Source organism: Lipotes vexillifer, unplaced genomic scaffold, assembly GCF_000442215.2.
Source record: "Lipotes vexillifer unplaced genomic scaffold, Lipotes_vexillifer_v1.1 scaffold426, whole genome shotgun sequence".
NCBI lineage: Eukaryota > Metazoa > Chordata > Mammalia > Artiodactyla > Lipotidae > Lipotes > Lipotes vexillifer.
In genome coordinates, this window is record NW_006779491.1 from 2,847,103 (window position 1) to 2,865,189 (window position 18,087).

Consider the following 18,087-nt stretch of genomic DNA (forward strand, 5'->3'; position numbering starts at 1 on the left):
CAAGCTCTTGGTTTCTAAAATACATTCTCCATCAAAAGGAACCAGAGTTCCTTGGAGAAATGCTCCAAGTCTGGGGCAGGTTGACCCTGGAGAATCTTGTTGAGTCAGTAAGGAAGGTTAGGAACATATGAAAAGGACATAGGGGCTAGCATGAAAGGGTTTTTCCTGGTCAGACTTGACAGTGTGATCATCAACAAAGAATGAGGATGATAATGAGTTATAACATATTGAATATAAAGCATCCATATGATTTAAAAGAAAGAAAAAGATCAGGGAGGGAAAGCTGTTTTTTACAGAATACAGCTGATGAACAGAAAAAGAAAGAATTCGAAAAACCACTAGTTTGCAACCACCAGTGTAAGAATGATTTAGGCAGGGTTCCTCAATGGGTGTTTGTTGGGGAATGGTATATTTATTTAGAGTCTTAAAGTATCACCCCAAGATTACTTACTAATTTTTTCAGAAAAGGGAGAAATAACCCATTTAGGTTTATTAGAAGGTCTGGTGTTTTGTAAGCTCTGAGACAACTGCCTCACTTGTAAAAAGATTGATTATTATCTGATGAATTGTGAGCTTTTATGATGTACATTTTGTTGTGTGTGTGGTGCAGTACAAAATTGGCAGAAACCAAACATAGTCTTTGCTACTTTAAGCCTCTAGCCAAACACCATGTATGGTATGATGGAAGCTTAAACTTGAGAGACTCATATCAAAGCTTATTTATAAAGCTATAATTCCTGGTAGTTTTCTACATCCTGATTTGTAGCTGTGGATATAAAATTTTTACTAGTTCCCAAGTCAACACATTATCACTTAGGTTCTTTGATTCTGTTTTTATTATTTACCATTCTCTCGGCTGAGCTCACATGTGTCACAGAAAGATTGAATGAGATCTGATAGACATTTACTAACTGCCTTCTGTGTTCCATGCAATGGTGGCAATATTTAGACGATGGGTTTTAACTTTTAGGTACTACGTGAGCAAGTAAATGGTTTCCACACTTTCACGCGTGTCCTAGAATAGTAAATGTGCTGGATGAAATTCTTTTTTTTTTTTTCTTTGCGGTACGCGGGCCTCTCACTGTTGTGGCCTCTCCCGTTGCGGAGCACAGTCTCTGGACGCGCAGGCTCAGCGGCCATGGCTCACGGGCTCAGCCGCTCCGCGGCATGTGGGATCTTCCCGGACCGGGGCACGAACCCGCGTCCCCTGCATCGGCAGGCAGACTCTAAACCACTGCGCCAGCAGGGAAGCCCTGGATGAAATTCTGTGGGAAAAAGTTTAGTGATAATGTATTTTGACCATAACCTTTAAAATCGCGTCTTCTCTCCTTTCGCAGGCACGCTCAGTCGCTGGCTGCTCTGCAGGCTTACTCTCACTGGCTAGCACAGTACTGCAGTGAGGCTCATCGGCAGAATACGCAGCAGTTTGTTACGCTCATTTCCACCACCATGGATGCAGTCACACCCCTGATCAGCACCAAGGTCTTGAAACAGCAAAGGCTGCACCTTTTCTCTAACCCCATGTCTGTCCTTCTGTTCATATACCCGTTTATTGTAACATTAAAATACCACATAGCATTAGACCCAGTTCTTACCGCTGTGATAGTACTGTGTGTCATTTCATGTTCCTTTTTAGTTGTAGTCCATATAAATTCAAATATAACTATTTTTTAAGTTCTCTAAGTCCCACATGAATACATGCTCATTGTCAAAAAGTAAAATATTGTTCAAATACACAGACTAAAAACTTAAGGTACTCTTTAATCCCTACCTTCAAAACATTTTCCTTTCCAAAGGAAGCACTGTCAACAGTTTGTTGTATATCTTTCAGACTTTTTCCTGTTTTCACATACTGCATATGTAAAAGTTTGCAGATAGTTGGAGAGATATCTTCAGATATCTTCTTTTGCTTAACAGTATGCCTCGGAGACCTTTACACGTGTCGAGCAAGTTCAGTTTTTCAAATTGACCAATGCTCTTCTGCAGTGGGGGTGTATAATGATTTTTCTGTTGATGGAAATTAGATCCTTGTGTGTACATCCTTGTAGGGTAGATTCCTAGAAGTGTAATTGCTGGGTCAAAGGTTATATCCATGTAAAATTTGATAGATTCTAAGTCGTCCTCCAAGAAGACCACCAATTTATATTTCTAAAGCATATACTTTTTTTCTTTTCTTTCTTTTTTTTGGGGGGTGGGGTAGTTTTAATCATACATGGTATCCTGTACCACTATTAACAGAACAATGTATTGTTTTCTGTAAATTTTTGTTGTGTTTATAATTGCAAATGAGTTATCATATCCTGTGAGGGGTTGTTTCAAAACTTACCTACCCATTGTTGGTATTTTACGTTGCCTCCGCTTGATAAAAAGTCACTCTGTAATGAATAACTCTGAAATGTGTGTACTCATGAATGTAGCTTTGTCCTTTTAGGTAGTTTTCTTAGAATAAGTGGGATTATAGGGTTAAAAGTTAGGGATATTTTGTGGTTCTAGGAAGTTATGTAATTTTTTTTCCTAAATTATTCTACATGCCACTGACTCTTTGGTGTGTTGTTTTCACCACAGTCTTACTAGCATTAGATCCTGTTTTCAAAGAGTCTTCTCTTTTGCTAATTTGAAAGGGATAGAATGGTACGTGAACCAAAGTTTTGATTGGCATGTTGAGGTGAAGGAAGTAGGCGAGTCTGGTACGACTGATGGAGTGCAGAAAGGGTAGGGGGCGCGTGGAGCGATCTTGGCTTGATTGGAGCAAGAAGAACGAGATGAACAATCCCCAGCTGTTTGAATGATATGCCAAGGAGTTTGCCATGTGATTTAAGAGCTGACGGGAGCCACTGTAGATTCTTGAGCTGAGAAATGACTGAGCTCAAAGATGCCGGTGACTGAGAATGGGAGGAACTGGGTGGGGGGGCGTGGGGGGTGGTCCTGGCTTGAGGGCAGGAGCTATGGATGTGGCAAGGAAGACGATGCCTTGTTGCTGGGCATCATTGTAGGAAAAGTTCTTTGAGCCAGAGCCTGGGTGGTATACTTTCGCATCCAAGAACCATATTTAGCTTGTGGCTGCCTCACCAAGTTCTTCTAATGACCAGTCTCACAGGAGATGTCGTGAGCTCACATATCTGTCCTCTTCCCTCTCCAGGTCCAAGACAAATTGCTGCTATCTGCATGCCATTTACTGGTCTCACTGGCCACCACTGTGCGACCCGTCTTTCTGATCAGCATCCCCGCAGTACAGAAAGTATTCAACAGAATCACCGATGCCTCTGCCCAGCGGCTGGTTGATAAGGTGAGGCCTCAGGGCTACCCTGGGGTCCCCAGAGCCATGTGGCTCAGGCTCAGGGAAGCTGAGGAAGAAGAGTCTAGCCTTTCTTTTTGCGCTTAGAGCTTACAGGCTGTGCCAACATAGATGGATTTCTTATATGCATGGCACCGGTGCAGCCTCAGTGCTCTCTGTCATGACCTTCCTAACACAGTCAGTGTGCTGATTCAACACATAAAATGTTCCTCCCAAGAGGCATGGAGATTGTGCTGCTTTGAGAGCTGGCAATTTGGCTGGTGTTGGGAGAGTCCTCTTTGCATTCTTTCTGGTTTAAAACAGTCTGCTTTTGTTGTTAAATGTTTGTTTTCTTAGGGTTGAGACACTCCAGACAAGTATATTCTCCTAAAATCCTTCGGGAGGCTCAGGCTAGAAGTTTAAAAACAACAAAACGGGGATGGGGTCATAGGGGAGTCAAAGCAGTTACTTAAAAGCACCTGGGATGTGAATGTATTGCTTCTGACTTGACGCCAAGGGCACATTGACTGTAAGAGACTCTTAGCAGCACTGTTCTGAGTAGCTTCTCGGAGGGTGTCAGAAGCCGGCAGCTGAGGGACAGGTTGGATTCAGTGTCTATGATTTCTCCCTCTGCAGTGCTTCAAGTACTGACTTAGAGGGGAAGTGTCAGCACTAAGAGTGATTGTTGAGGCTGGCCCTGAGATGTGCTAGACCCAGATTTGGTGTTTTTGCCTCAGTTTCTCTTTTCTCCGTGGATTATCTGAGTTGGACCAAAGTCCCAGGCCCAGGTTTTAAGAAAGGAGCCTGAGGCCTGAGCTCACTGTGTGCGGTAGGTACTGAAGGTTGTGTCAGGCACAGCCCCTCTGCTGCCCACGTTGCTCGTAATAAACTTCTGATGGACGCCTTGGGGTCTCTTCCAGGCTCAGGTGTTGGTGTGCCGAGCCCTTTCTAATATCCTGCTGCTTCCATGGCCAAACCTCCCAGAGAATGAGCAGCAGTGGCCTGTGCGCTCCATCAACCATGCCAGCCTCATCTCTGCACTCTCCCGGGATTATCACAACCTGAAGCCCAATGCTGTCGCCCCGCAGAGGAAGATGCCCCTGGATGACAGTAAGTGGCCCCTAGGCAGGGACAGCCTGGGGAGATAGGTAGAGCAGGCATCATTCTTCCTTTGTGGCAGATGGGATTTGCATCTGGGGCTCATGGGTGAATTCATCTGTCCACAGTCACGCAGCTGCTAAGCAGCAGAGTCGGACTCGGGGTTAGAATCCTGCTCACCTGTGGAATTCAGTGAACACATCAGATGAACCTATTTGCTGAATGCAGGTTGCCCCCGTCTCTTATTTAAAATGTCCAAAATAAGGAAAACGTCCATTTAAAGGCATTATTTGATGATGCCTTCCGTGGGTAAACATCCTACAGTGATTCTTGATCCATTTCAGATACTTGTATAAACAATCAAAGCAGTTCACGTCTACACACTGGGAAACACGAAACTATCTTTTGAAACCGTTTCTAACCTTTCTCCAAATATATTTAAGAGGCTTTGAAAGAGCTTGGTATCTTCAAGTTTGATTGTTTATATTAAAGGAGGAGGGAAAAAAAGAATAAGAGAACTCAGTAGTTCAAGTAGAAGGCATCAGCTTTCTCTGAAAAATCTTCCTGAAATAACAAATATTAAAGAAATATTTTGAAAATAGTCTATTTTCACAGAAAGAAAATAATAGAACATTGCTGATGTCAACAAAAATGCTTTGTGAAATGTTAGTCATATGTACTCAACATTCTTTAAAAAAAGCATTACTTTTATAATTAGAAATATTAACATATGCTAATTGTACAAAAATACTAGAATGGTATACAGATGGAAAAAGAAACTCTTAAATCTCACCATTTTTAGAATTTTAGAAAGTAACCTTTTTAACCGTCTTATTGTTGTCAACCTTAATAATAATATACCGTAATAGCCAATTATTTTACCAGCAAAAGTGAGTTTATTCAGGAATAGCCAGAGGAATTGCAGTTCTCAGGATATGAGGACTGTGGCAGACCATAGGCAAATCCAAAGAACTAGGAAGGGGAACTTGCTTTCATAGGGTAAAAGGGGGAGTTGCTAGGGGCTGTAATAACCAGAGTCCATTGGAGGAACCTGGGAGTCCAAAGTATAAAGACTTCTCACTGGTTAGGCTGCTACAGCCTGTGATTGGCTGGACTGTCTTCAGGTGGGAGAATAATTTTCTTCTGCCTGCGGGATAAGTAGGCAACACCTTCCTATTTGTAGTAACTGACAATAATATGTGGTGGGGCATGATAGCTCCCCCTGCAGACCTGTCCTGACTCCTGGTCTAGCTAAGGTTTAATTCCTCATTGTCTTCCCTTTTCTATTTGTAAGAATATTTTATAGTTGTATAGCTGCATAAGAATGGCTGGCTTAGTGAGGGCATCCTGTGTGCCAGGCTCTTGCCTTGGCGATCTTATATCCTCATCAAATCTCTGGCTGTGCCAACATCAGCCTTCAAAGTCTGGTATTTGTCTGATCCTCATTCTAAGTGTTTTACATTGAGTAATTCATCTAATTCTAGTATCAGCTTTATGAGTTAGGTACTGTTAATTATCCTGATTTTATCCATGAGGAAACTAAGGTATGTGAAGATCAAGTAACCTGCCTAGCGGTTCCATACAGCTATTGTGGAATCATGTTTTATAAAGCTTAATGGTCTTTTCTCACTTTATCTTGCATGTACTTATATCAGGTAGCATAAGATAGGTTATGCTCTGTGGTACCAAACAACCCCCAAAGCTTAGGGGCTTAAATGCAGGGAAAACATCTATTTTCTTGCTCTTACTATGTGTCCAGCTTGCGTCAGGGGTTTGGGGAGGTTGTTCTTGTTCTAGTCACTCGGGGACCCAGGCTGATGATCGCCCGGTTGTAGTCTTTGCTTATGTTGGGAAAGGAACATGGGGAATTGTGCAGTGGTTCTTAAAGCTCTTGCCTAGAGGTGATGCTTGTCATTTCCACTCCCATTTCGTTGGACAGTGAATGGTTATAGGGCCAGGGCTTAACTTCAGAGGAAGTGGGAAGTGTGATTGCCACCATGTGAGGAAATATTTGCTGAATAGCATAATGATTTCCACAGTAAACGTAATGAAAAACATAGTTAACATTTGTTGAGTGTGTACTCTGTCCCAGGCACTGGGCTGGGAACTTTATATACGTTATTTAATCTAGCTTTCCCTATAGCCCTTTGAGCTATGTCTTATTCTCATTCTACAAGTGGTGAAATGAAGGCTGGAAAGTTTTTCCTATCCTAACTTTATACTTTGAAAAATTTCCAAACCTGCAGAACAGTTACAAGATTAAGTAAACGAGGGACTTCCTTGGTGGCGTAGTGGTTAAGAATCCTCCTGCCAACGCAGGGGACAGGGGTTCGAGCCCTGGTCCAGGAAGATCCCACATGCTGCAGAGCAACTAAGCCCGTGCGCCACAACTACTGAGCCTGTGCTCTAGACCCCGCGAGCCACAACTACTGAGCTTGCGTGCTGCAACTAGTGAAGCCCACGCGCCAAGAGCCCATGCTCCTCAACAAGAGAAGCCACCACAATGAGAAGCTCACGCATTGTAACAAAGAGTAGCTCCCGCTTGCCGCAACTAGAGAAAAAGCCCACGTACAGCAATGAAGACCCAAAGCAGACAAGAAAATACATGGTAGTAAAACAGAATTAAACCCCCATTCCAACTAAAACAACATTGTAAATCAACTATATTTCAATTAAAAAAATTCAAAAAAAAGATTAAGTAAATGAGAAACTGATGTCTTTCACCAGGATTCACCAGTTGTTAATATTTTGCCAAATTTGTGTTCTCCCCAACCTCACACACACTTTTTCTTTTTAACTGAGCCATTTAAAGGAAGTTGGTGACATCAACACTTTATCCCTGAGTACTTAACCTTTATCTTTGCGAACAAGATATTCTCTTATATAACCAGAGCACCATTAACACAGCCAACCAAGCTGTGGAACATTGTTACAATAATGTTGTTTAATAATATAGACCACATTTAAATTTTCCCTAGTTGTTATCAAACTGTCCTTTTCTGCTTTTTAAAAAAGGATACCTTCAAGGATCATGAGTTACATTTGATTGTCACATCTCTTTAGTTTCTTAATAAAGAAAAATATTCCTAGTTTTTGTTTGTCATGACATTGACATTTTTAAAGCGTCCGGACCTGTTTTCTTGTAGAAAGTCCCATAATCTTATTCTGTCTGGTTGTTTCCAGCAGTTTTTGGCAGGAATACCACCCAGGTAGTGACGTGTACTTCCACTGCATCGCTTCTGTTTATCCCATTATTGGCGATGCTCAGTGTGATCACCAGCTTCAGGGAGTGTCTGCCAGTCTCTCCACAATAAAGTTATCCCGTACCCCCTATCCCCCACCCCAGGCCTGGCAGGTGTATGTTGCTCTGGATCACAGGGAAAGTGGTGGCGTCAGGAGTGTGATTTAGGTCTGACTGGCTCCAGATCCGTTGCTCTTCACCACATTGCCCCTTTCTTCTTCTTCTTCTTTTCTTAAATTAATTAATTAGTTTGTTTGTTTATTTGTTTTTGGCTGTGTTGGGTCTTGGTTGCTGAGCGCGGGCTTTCTTTAGTTGTGGCGAGCGGAGGCTACTCTTCATTGTGGTGCGCAGGTCTCATTGCAGTGGCTTCTCTTGTGGAACACGGGCTCTAGGTGCACGGGCTTTAGTAGTTGTGGCTCGCGGGCTCAGTGGTTGTGGCTCGCGGGCTGTAGTGCGCAGGCTCAGTAGTTGTGGAGCACGGGCTTAGTTGCTCCGTGGCATGTGGGATGTTCCTGGACCGGGGATCGAACCCCTGTCCCCTGCATTGGCCGGTGGATTCTTATCTACTGCACCACCAGGGCAGCCCCCCCCCCACCTTTTTTATTATTATTATTAATTAGCCTTTCTTCTTGAAAGCAGTGTTTTTAATGGTTTTATAACATCCTATCCTGTGGAAGTACCAATTTACATATTTCCTATTTTTGCATATTTAATCCATTTTCCTATTATTGCGTATTTAATTGTGCTTTTAGTTTTCCACTTGCACATTTTTGTGAATAAATCTTGGTTCTTGTTTAAATACGCTCACATCAGAGGTCAGATTTTGGTCTCTTGACTCTGTTTGCCTTCCCTGTGCCTTGTGTGTTCTTGGGGAAGCGTCTGCCAGGTACAGTTTTCTGGCTCAGTGAGCATCCGTGTGCTGGTAGTGTTGTGAGTGAATGGCTTCTTCAGGAGCTCAGTGTCTAGCATCCCTGTAACTAGCCTTGAGTGGACCAGGCCTGTTGTGAGCCATTGTCTTCTTTCATGCCCAGTCCTATGAGTGAGGTGGTGTCATCTCTCCACATTTTCAGATGAAGAAACCGAGATTCAGAATAAGCAGAGTCAGGAGTCAAACCCAGTCCCACACACCTCTAAAGCCTGGATTCTTTCTGCTGTCCCCTTCCCTGGAAGCTGCTGCAGCCCTCACAGAGGCTGGTGGGCTCTGGGGGTCAGCACCACCTGGAGAGCCCTAGCAGGTGGAGGCTGGGCTCTCAGCCCAGCTCCAGTTCCTCCTCTGGAGCTCCGCCAGGGTCGAGTCTGTCAAGCTCAGGCTGAGCCCTGTGGGGCTACTTGAGGCAGCCGGTGGGAAGAGAAGCCCTACAGGTGCTGGGGAATGGTGACAACTTCCCTCTGCTGGATCTCCTGATGTCAGGTGCTTTGCGAGAATCATTCTGAACCTTGTCTCTAATCCTCACAGCAACCCTGCAAAGGTGGGGGCTATTGGCCAAATCTGGTGTACCGATGAGGATCCTACCCCCATGTGTAGCTGTGTTGACCACATTCAATTCACATCCAGGCCCCTCTGACCCAGGCCCTTGCTCTGTCCTCTGAGATCCTGCCTGTTTGCTAGCCACTGCCTCTGTTTCCCCTGTGTGCTGTATGGAGTCATCAGTGAGCTCTTACATCAGGGGATTGTTAGAAGTATTTATTGTCAGTAACATATAATACAATATATATTACAATATAATATAATGCAACATAATAACAATAATTATATAGATTTTTTTTCAGGCCCTCAGGCCCAATAGACCAAGGATTGATCAGGCAGTTGATTCCTTACACAGCAGCAGTAGATGTGCATGGCAGGTGGTTGTGTGGATTACCGGGCTGGAGCCATGTCTGGAGTTCAAGGAGGGTGTTTGATCTGCATGTGTCCATTCTTGCCTGTGGTGATTACCTTGTGACACTTACCATTCTCACTGGTCTATTCACCATCTTACAGTCTTGATTAAGTCCAAGACACCTAACCTGAGGGACATTTCATCTTCTCTGTGGACATGTTTCAGGTGGATAGAGGCAGAATAGAGGCAAAAAACTGAGCAGGCTGGCTGGCAGGCAACTGGAGTCCTGACAGTAAAAAGGGAACAAAAAAAGGAAGAAAAGGATGTAGAAAGAGAGATACAAAGAGAGATTGATAACTCAGTCAAGAGAGACTTCTGTGTGTTTGTCCTCTGAATAACTTTGCAGGTTTCTTCCCCTTCCCTGTGTTCCCTCTTACCCTGCTTTATCCTCAGACAAGTCATAACAGGCAACTTAATCTTGGTTTGCAGCCAAAGTGATTATCCACCAGACACTTAGTGTCTTAGAAGATATCGTGGAGAATATCTCTGGGGAATCCACCAAGTCCCGACAGATCTGCTACCAGTCCCTGCAGGAATCCGTTCAGGTCTCCCTGGCCCTCTTTCCAGCTTTTATCCATCAGTCAGGTAGGAGCTGGCCGCAGGCCTCACTGCTGGGTGGTGCTGACAAGGACCAGAGTAACTGCTTAGCTCTGCAGGGCAGGCCAAGTCAGTCGGTGGGGTCAGCCTAGATGGTGAAGGCGGAGGGCGGTGATGTCGTGTGTCGCTGAGTCACTTGGGAACATGAATGGATGGGAGTAAGAGGGGCATTGCAGCGGGACAGAGAACTTTTCTGATAGTTCCACTTATTTACTTACATGGCAAGGTGGATTTTGCTGAGGTGCTTCACCTCCGCACACTGTCACTCACTCAGAGAGGCTCTCTCTGGGTCTCTGGATGTACTCGCCTGGCTCTCATGACCACTTACAGTGGTCTTGTCAGTCTTGTGAGAGAAATATCCAGGGCTTCTCAGTCAGCAGATGTTCACCGATTGCCCCTGAGTGTGTGCGGTTCAAGCCAGAACGTACTGTACGAGATGATTGTTTAGATCTGGAAGTGGAGCCACACTAAATGTAACCAGTATTTTCTGCAGTTAATCTATTTAATAGCCCAGGGCCATGCAATCTGAGTACACCCTCACTGTCCACTTTCAGCCGCTTGACCCTGGACCCAGCTGCAGATTATCAGTCATAGAGAAGTGGCTGAAGCCCTCAGGGGCTGACCCAGTTCAGTAGTTGCATCAGCGAGTACAGAATAACCCACCTGCAGTGAGAATTCTGCATGGCGCTGGGTGCTGGGCAGTGAGGGCGGCTTTGAGATGACCTTCTTTTCCTATCGTGAGCCATCAGGCAGAGTTCTCTGTACCAGAGCTGTTTTCTCAGCACATCCATAATAATTTCCCACTTGCCGTCATTGGCTGTGATGGTGTTGGGGAAATTTCTTCCAGCAGGAAGCCTTAGAGAGAAAGGATAGTGCAGATTGCAGAAGGAAGTGCATCAAGCCAAGGGCTTCTGTTTATCCCTGTGTACGTGCCTCTGATCATTTGCTTTGTCCCTTTATTTAGATGTGACTGATGAGATGCTGAGTTTCTTCCTCACTCTGTTTCGAGGCCTTAGAGTACAGATGGGCGTGCCTTTCACTGAGCAGATCATACAGACTTTCCTCAATATGTTTACCAGGTAACCACAGACCCGCTGTGTCCAAGGTTTTCAGACTCCACATGAGAAGTGGTGCGACCTGGCTACAAAGTGTGGGACTTTTTGCTCATTTCCTTCACTTGCCACAAGTGTTGGTTTTCATACTGCTCCCCAGAGAAACATTTTCTTGGCTACTGTGTGCTTTCTCTGTCTGCAGAGAACAGTTGGCTGAGAGCATCCTCCACGAAGGCAGTACTGGCTGCCGGGTGGTTGAGAAGTTCCTGAAGATCCTGCAGGTGGTGGTCCAGGAGCCTGGCCAGGTGTTCAAGCCCTTCCTCCCCAGCATCATCTCCCTGTGCATGGAGCAGGTGTATCCCATCATCGCCGAGGTATGAGGGGCTGGGGTGGTCCCCTGTGCTGCCTCCTGCCTGAGATGGGGGAGGGAATGAAATATTGAGGAAAATGTGTTTTAAAGCTAATTTGTTAGTTGTTTTATTTTTCTTATAAAATAATTTTTTTTCTGAGAAAGAATGCCATTAGCTTGATATGGTTTTTTTATATTGGTTGAGTTAATTAGAGCTAATCTGGTGTAAGCATAACAGGTTAATTGTCACAAGGTTGGTTGGTAAGTAAGATCAGTGTCCCATGGCAAACAATTTAGAACTTTAGGTGAATATATGGTTTTGTCCAGCAAACATAACAAATGTTGTAGTAATAACACTTCATAACACTTTCCTATTAAGAAATTTCATGATCTCAAGGGTACAAAACAAGTTCTTAGAACCATTCAAAGCTTTCATCATTAGAAAGCTCTTTGTCCTTCTTAGAAAACAGCCACTCAGTATGACAAAATTCAGAATAAATATATATTTAACTTAAGTTTTCTGTAATAGTTAGGTAAATAAGGGCTAACCTTCCTAACTGCCCAGACTAAGGCTTAAGTAAGTCCATTTGCTTTGCATCATTAAACACACCTGTTTAATCTGAGGATTCCTGCCGTGGAAGTTGGTGCCCCTGGTCTTAATTTAACTTTAATCAAAGATGAATTAAATAGACCTGGGCCTTATAATTTTTAATTCTGCTGAGACCTGTGGAATAATGTGACCTGTCATGCTCTTCAGTGACTTGGAGATTTTTGGATAAATGTGAAAATTATTGCTGAGCCTGCCTCCCTCACCCTCTCCTCTTGCCAGTGAGAAAGGAGACAGGCTGGGAGGGCAATTAGCGCCACACAGTGCCTCCCCCGAGGTGCTGCTTCCACCTGGAGGACGTCTAATGCTGCTGTCGGTGGTTTCTAAGTGCTCTTTAAACTCCTTTTCTATAGAGGGCAGAACCTCTTTTAAGCCTTCTTATTTGTCTTTATCCTCGGAGGTTGCATAAGACCAACAGGTTAGCTGGGACAGCTTTTTTTTTATACTGGCAAAGGAACAGCACCACCAAAAAGATGTGACAGATCAGATCAGCTGCTCGCTCAGCAGGAAATCCATATTCCTAATTGTTTTCCATTTAGTAGCCTTGTTTTCTTAGCTTAAAAAGCTGAGTGCTTCCATCAGAAAAAGGGCCCCTTGGCACCGACCCAGGCATTCTGTGTCTCAACTGTGGCCCTGTCTCTGCCGAAGAACTCCTCGTTTGAACTGCTGGCCCACAGGGGGCTTGACAGGACGAGAGAGAGGGTGGAAAGCCAACACGCTGCTGGCTGTTAGGAGGCATCTCTCAGGACTCTTTGCTGCTCTGGGCCCAGGCTGTGAGCGGCTCCCTGAAGGTTTGAGGGTCTGTGTGTGTGCCTCCACAGCGCCCCTCCCCTGATGTGAAGGCTGAGCTGTTTGAGCTCCTTTTCCGGACGCTCCATCACAACTGGAGGTACTTCTTCAAGTCCACCGTCCTGGCCAGTGTCCAGAGGGGGATTGCTGAGGAGCAGATGGAGAATGAGCCTCAGTTCAGTGCCATCATGCAGGTAATGTGGCAGAGCTGGTGAGGCTGCCTTGTGATCCAGGAACAGACAGGCATCATTCTGGACACCACCTGGGTGTCCAGACTGCCCCTTGCTTTGCTTCTGTGGCATATGGTCCCACTGCCTCTAACGTGGCCACTGCAGCAGGCGACACACAGTGGCACTTTGAAGCCTCGTGGTCTTGGGTCTGAAGCTCAACTCTGCCTCTTAGTACCTATGAAGTTAGTTAACTTGTTGGAGCCTCAGTCTCCATCTGTGAAGTAGGGATAATAGTGCCTATTTTGTGGGTTTGTTGTGGGGTTAAATGAGAGTGTACACAGCGTTCCTGGCACCCAGGATGCTGGATACGTCTCAGTTCCCTCTGCCTTATAGCAGAGTTGCCCCACGTGTGGGAGGCTGCCCACGTCAGGACCACCGGGGGCCCTCCTTACCTGCAGCAGTGTGTTAGTTGATCTGCATTTTTGAGAGATCATTCTGGCTTGTACCGTGTTGGGAGACGCACTGCCCTGTGATTGTCTCCCTTTCTGATCAAGTGCGACTGTTAAACCCTAGAGAGTGAGCTCTGGGGGCTGAGCACACACCACTGTGGGAGACGGGCAGCCTCCCCGTGCCAGGGTGGCCGGCTGCTCAGGGACCGCTTTCAGGAGCACTCCTTGTTCTGCACTCAGTCGTACAACTTTTTTATTCTAAGCCTTGGCTGAAGTAGAGAGTTATTTTTATTTTTTGGTTTTTCAGTGCTAGCTTTTCGTCACGGGGAAGCCAGCGGACTCTACCGTTCTTCCATTCAGCTTCCTCCCAGCGTGCGCGCGCACACACACACGCTCACGCGCTCTCCCTGTGTGGAAGAGCAGATGTCGCACCCCTGGTCCTTGCAGTTATTTTCATGCGCTTCCATCTCTGACACCCCATCACGGGCCCGGATTTGGAGTATTCAAGTGCCTTCTCTCCTTCCCCTCCTACCTCCCTCTTCAACTCTGTCCTTGCTTTCAAGACTCTTCTGATGGCTGGTCCTCCACTCAGGGCTGGTAAAAGCCACTTTGGAAAACAGCTTCACAGTTTGGCAGTTTCTTATAAAGTTAAACATGTAATTACTATGTGATCTAGCAATCCTACCTCTAAATATTTTACCTAAGATAAATGAAAACATGTATTCCCCCAACCTGTACACAGATGTTATAGCAGCTTTTTTCATAATTGCCAAAAGCTGGAAACAATTCAAATATCCATCAGCCAGTGGCTTGATAAACAGACTGTGGCACCTGCTCCTCAGCAAGTAAAAAGGAACCTGTTCTCATTCGCACAACACAGTGACCTCCCAATACATTCCACCAGGTGCAAGAGTCTGGCGCCAAAGGGCTATATACTGCTGATTGCATTCCATCATATGACACATGTTCTGGAAAAGGCAAATCTAGGGGAATAGAGAGTGAGCTAGTGGTTGCCTAAGGGTAAGGGGAGAGGACTGACCACAAAGCGGGCATGAGGGAACTTTTTGGGAGAAGGAAATGTTCTGTTCTGATCGTTGTGGTGGTTAGATGACTGTGTGTTGGTCAGAATTACACAATGGTGAATCTCAAAAGGGTGAATTTCACTCTGTGTTACACTTCAATAAACCTGACTTTAAAAACTGAATAAAACAGTTGGGCATCATGGAGATTTTATCACTACAGCAGGGGTTATAAGACCCCCTTCTCATAGTTTAGGAGCCCAGGGACAGAATGACGAGGCCATCACTGGCTCATTCTGGGGAGTGCCCTGCCCACCACTGGGTTTGCATTTCATTGGCCTCCCGCACTCCTCCTCAGTCACTTTCTGTGGGAGGGCTCTTTGTGTTTGGGGTGGGGGGTGAACTGGAAACTTCCACAGCCCAGAAACTGCAAAGCAGTTTAAAAATTTGCTGTTGCTTAACCCCAAGGCAGAGGCAGCCAGGTGTGAAGGAGTGTTCAAAGATTTGTGGTTTATAAGACCTGGGATGCCAAGGAGAGGGTGGTTTATGGGTGAGTGGTTGGCTTGAGGCGGGCAGGGCAGCCTCTGGTATCTGCTAAGATGGCTGAGGTACTTGCCTAGAGGTGTTAGCTGCTTCCTTCAAAGACAGATCCTGTGAAGGTGTGGAGGTTTATTACAAAAGGTGCAAGATGAGACCAAATAAGTGAGGCCCAGTGGGGAGGACTTGGGAGCTCAGACTACACAGGAGCGTTCCAAAGATCTGACCAGACAGGCCAGGAGAATGAGGCAGTAGGTGCCCCCACCTTGCATCAGCATGGGGAACCGCCGCCAAGTGTCAGTTCTTTGGGCGTAGGGAGGTGCCCTAGAAAGGCTGGATCTGAGGGTGTTGAAAGGCTGCTTATAAAATGGTGGTCTTATTTCCTAGGCTTTTGGACAGTCCTTTCTCCAGCCTGACATCCACCTATTTAAACAAAATCTCTTTTACTTGGAGACTCTCAACACCAAGCAGAAGCTGTACCACAAGGTAAGTGCCCCAGCTCTCAGATGAAGGTTTCTTCATCAGAGGTGTCGTGGGCCCAGGCTGAGGCCACCCTCCTCAGGTCAGTGGCTGCGGAGCACGACAGGAAGTAGGCAGGGAGCCCACCCGGCCTTCGCTCACCCTGCTCTTTCTGTCTGCAGAAGATCTTCCGGACCACCATGCTCTTCCAGTTTGTGAACGTGCTGCTCCAGGTCCTCGTTCACAAGTCCCACGACCTCTTGCAGGAGGAGATTGGCATCGCCATTTACAACATGGCCTCTGTGGACTTCGATGGCTTTTTCGCGGCCTTCCTCCCAGAGTTCCTGACCAGCTGTGATGGTGTGGATGCCAACCAGAAAAATGTGCTGGGGCGGAATTTCAAGATGGATCGGGTGAGGAGAGAGAGGCCAGGCTAAAGGGAGGGCAGGCGTGGGCTCTCAAGCCTGGCACCTGTTCTGAGAGGAGGGGGCAGGCTGCCTCGCGCGTGCTTTGTGCCCCCGGCGGCTCCACTGTAGCTTGTGCGGCTCCTGGATGACTCGGTGCTGTGGCTGGATTGAGGGGCACACGCTGTCCCCCAGTGGTGGCCTCTGCAGCACGTATATTCTTCATCTCAGCTACTGGGCCCGGTTCTGGCCCCAGCCGTCCGCCTGATTTGTCTCAGCTTCTTTGCACCCTGTCGAGCCCACCTCTGACTGGGTCCCAGCTCTTGTTTCCTCTGGGTTGTGAGCCAGGATAGCCAGGACTTGCAGACAGGCCACGAAGATTGATGCTTGGGAGCCCAAGCACCAAGGGTTAGCGGTGGGGCCCTGGGCTCTTCCAGATGCCAGGCTCAGTGGGGCTGACCTGCTGCCAGGCCCTGGGAGGAGCCTCACAGTGCTCATGCTCTTGCCTCCCACTGCCCACCCAGAGACGGTCAGGTGGGCTCTTCCGCCTGGGCAGCCCCTTGAGTGGGAACTGGGGTGGTGAGGTCTGTGGATGCACGTGAAGCCATTGTTGCTAGTGTGCCCGGGTCCCGTGGGGCCCAGCCTCTCCTGCCCTGAGGCCTCGTTGCTGGGCCCTCACCTGTCCTCCTCCTCCCAGTTTCAGCTGCTATGTCTTGGCTGTTCGCCCGCCAAGAGGTTCTTCCTGGAACTTTCCCTATCGAATAAGTAATTTTCGTCTTTCAGCCACTCACACTTGATGCAGTGACACCTTCTCTTTCTCCCACATCCTCTCGGTGGTGTTGGCCCGACCGCCGTGCGAGAACAGCCCATCCATGCTCCACTTCAGCATCCAGGCTTGCGTGTTGCTCTTGCTGGAGCAAACTCTCCTCGTCTTCCTTGCTTGTCTGGTCTGTGGTACGTGTCAGGGTCGCTCTTTCTTAGACTCAGCTCGTTTTCCCTTGTCTTGGAAACTTTCTCTCCCTGGCGTTGATCTTGTTTTCTCCTGAGCTTCGTTAAGTTCGCTTGAGCCAGTTGGGTATTTTGTCATCCTTATCCTGGAGGCCAAATCCTAATATTTAATGATCAGTTTCTCATGATATCATTCTCAGTCAACTTCTTGATTTAAAGCAGTGGTTTTCAAAGCTATTGATAGGTATGCATCAGAGCACCTGGGGTGCTTATTAAAAATGCAGAAATATACTGCCATGTTCCATTAAAGACATTCGAATTTGGCATTTGGGTGCCACTGATTTTAAAAATATCCCTTGGTTTGTTTTCTTGAGGATGAAGTAAGTAAAGGAATCAGCGCCTTCATTCATTCATTCATTCATCCATCCACTGTGTATTTGAAGCTGGCTTCTTCTCCAGCCCTGTGCCAGGTGTCCAGGAGCTCGTGCCTCCCTGCCTTTAAGGAGTCCTGCTGGGAAGATGGGCAACAGCGCCCTCTGTGGACCACACTGAGCCAAGCACCGTATTTGCCTCGGCATTTTTATAGCCTTCCAACAGCCTTCTGAAGTGTAGGTCCTGTTGTTTAACCCCACTTCACAGAGGAACCCAGGCTCAGAAAGGGCAGCAGTTGGTTGGCAGTTACAGAACTTGGGATTGGTGGAGCCAGGAAGCGGGATCTGGAGCTGGGGCTTCTGGCTCCAGAGCCTGCCCTCACTGGCCACAGGCAGGGTGAGCCAAGGGCCTCAGAGAGCTTGGAGCAGAGGTGCCGACCTAGCCCACTGGAGCCAGGAAATAGGACGTATCCGAGTGGCCTTTTTGGAAGAGGCAGGCTTTGAGCTAAAGTTTGAAGAGGAGGAGAGGTTAGCCAGGTGGCCTAGGGGGTGTGGACAGGCACTGTTGATGTTACTTTGCCTGTGGACCTGCAATCCAGCCTTCAGAAATCCCAATCCAAAGATGAAGGGGAAGACCTCGGGTGGTCCTGTAGTGGGTCCATGGTTGAATTTGGGCTTCCTGCTGTGAGGGGCCTTCTCTGTATTCTGTGGCCTAGCAGGCTAGGTGTCATGAGACATATGGGCGGGCCACTGTGACTCTTGATTGGCAGGGCCTGCCTGGAGCCCTGGGTGGAGAAGGGTTCTGCAGATGTGGCTCGGCCGGCCGTGGTGGAGGGGAGCCGT

At 46.8% G+C, this 18,087-nt stretch overlaps 1 protein-coding gene across 1 annotated transcript in view; it reads left to right on the top strand.

The window, feature by feature from the left end:
• XPO6 (exportin 6) overlaps window positions 1–18,087 on the top strand; it is a 73,743-nt gene that overhangs the window by 55,045 nt on the left and 611 nt on the right. The window contains exons 14-22 of the mRNA XM_007452819.1: window positions 1,338–1,482; window positions 3,140–3,286; window positions 4,195–4,384; window positions 9,923–10,078; window positions 11,055–11,169; window positions 11,345–11,516; window positions 12,920–13,081; window positions 15,450–15,548; window positions 15,704–15,934. Coding sequence (XP_007452881.1) covers window positions 1,338–1,482; window positions 3,140–3,286; window positions 4,195–4,384; window positions 9,923–10,078; window positions 11,055–11,169; window positions 11,345–11,516; window positions 12,920–13,081; window positions 15,450–15,548; window positions 15,704–15,934 — 1,417 coding nt within the window. The remainder of the gene's footprint in view (window positions 1–1,337; window positions 1,483–3,139; window positions 3,287–4,194; window positions 4,385–9,922; window positions 10,079–11,054; window positions 11,170–11,344; window positions 11,517–12,919; window positions 13,082–15,449; window positions 15,549–15,703; window positions 15,935–18,087) is intronic.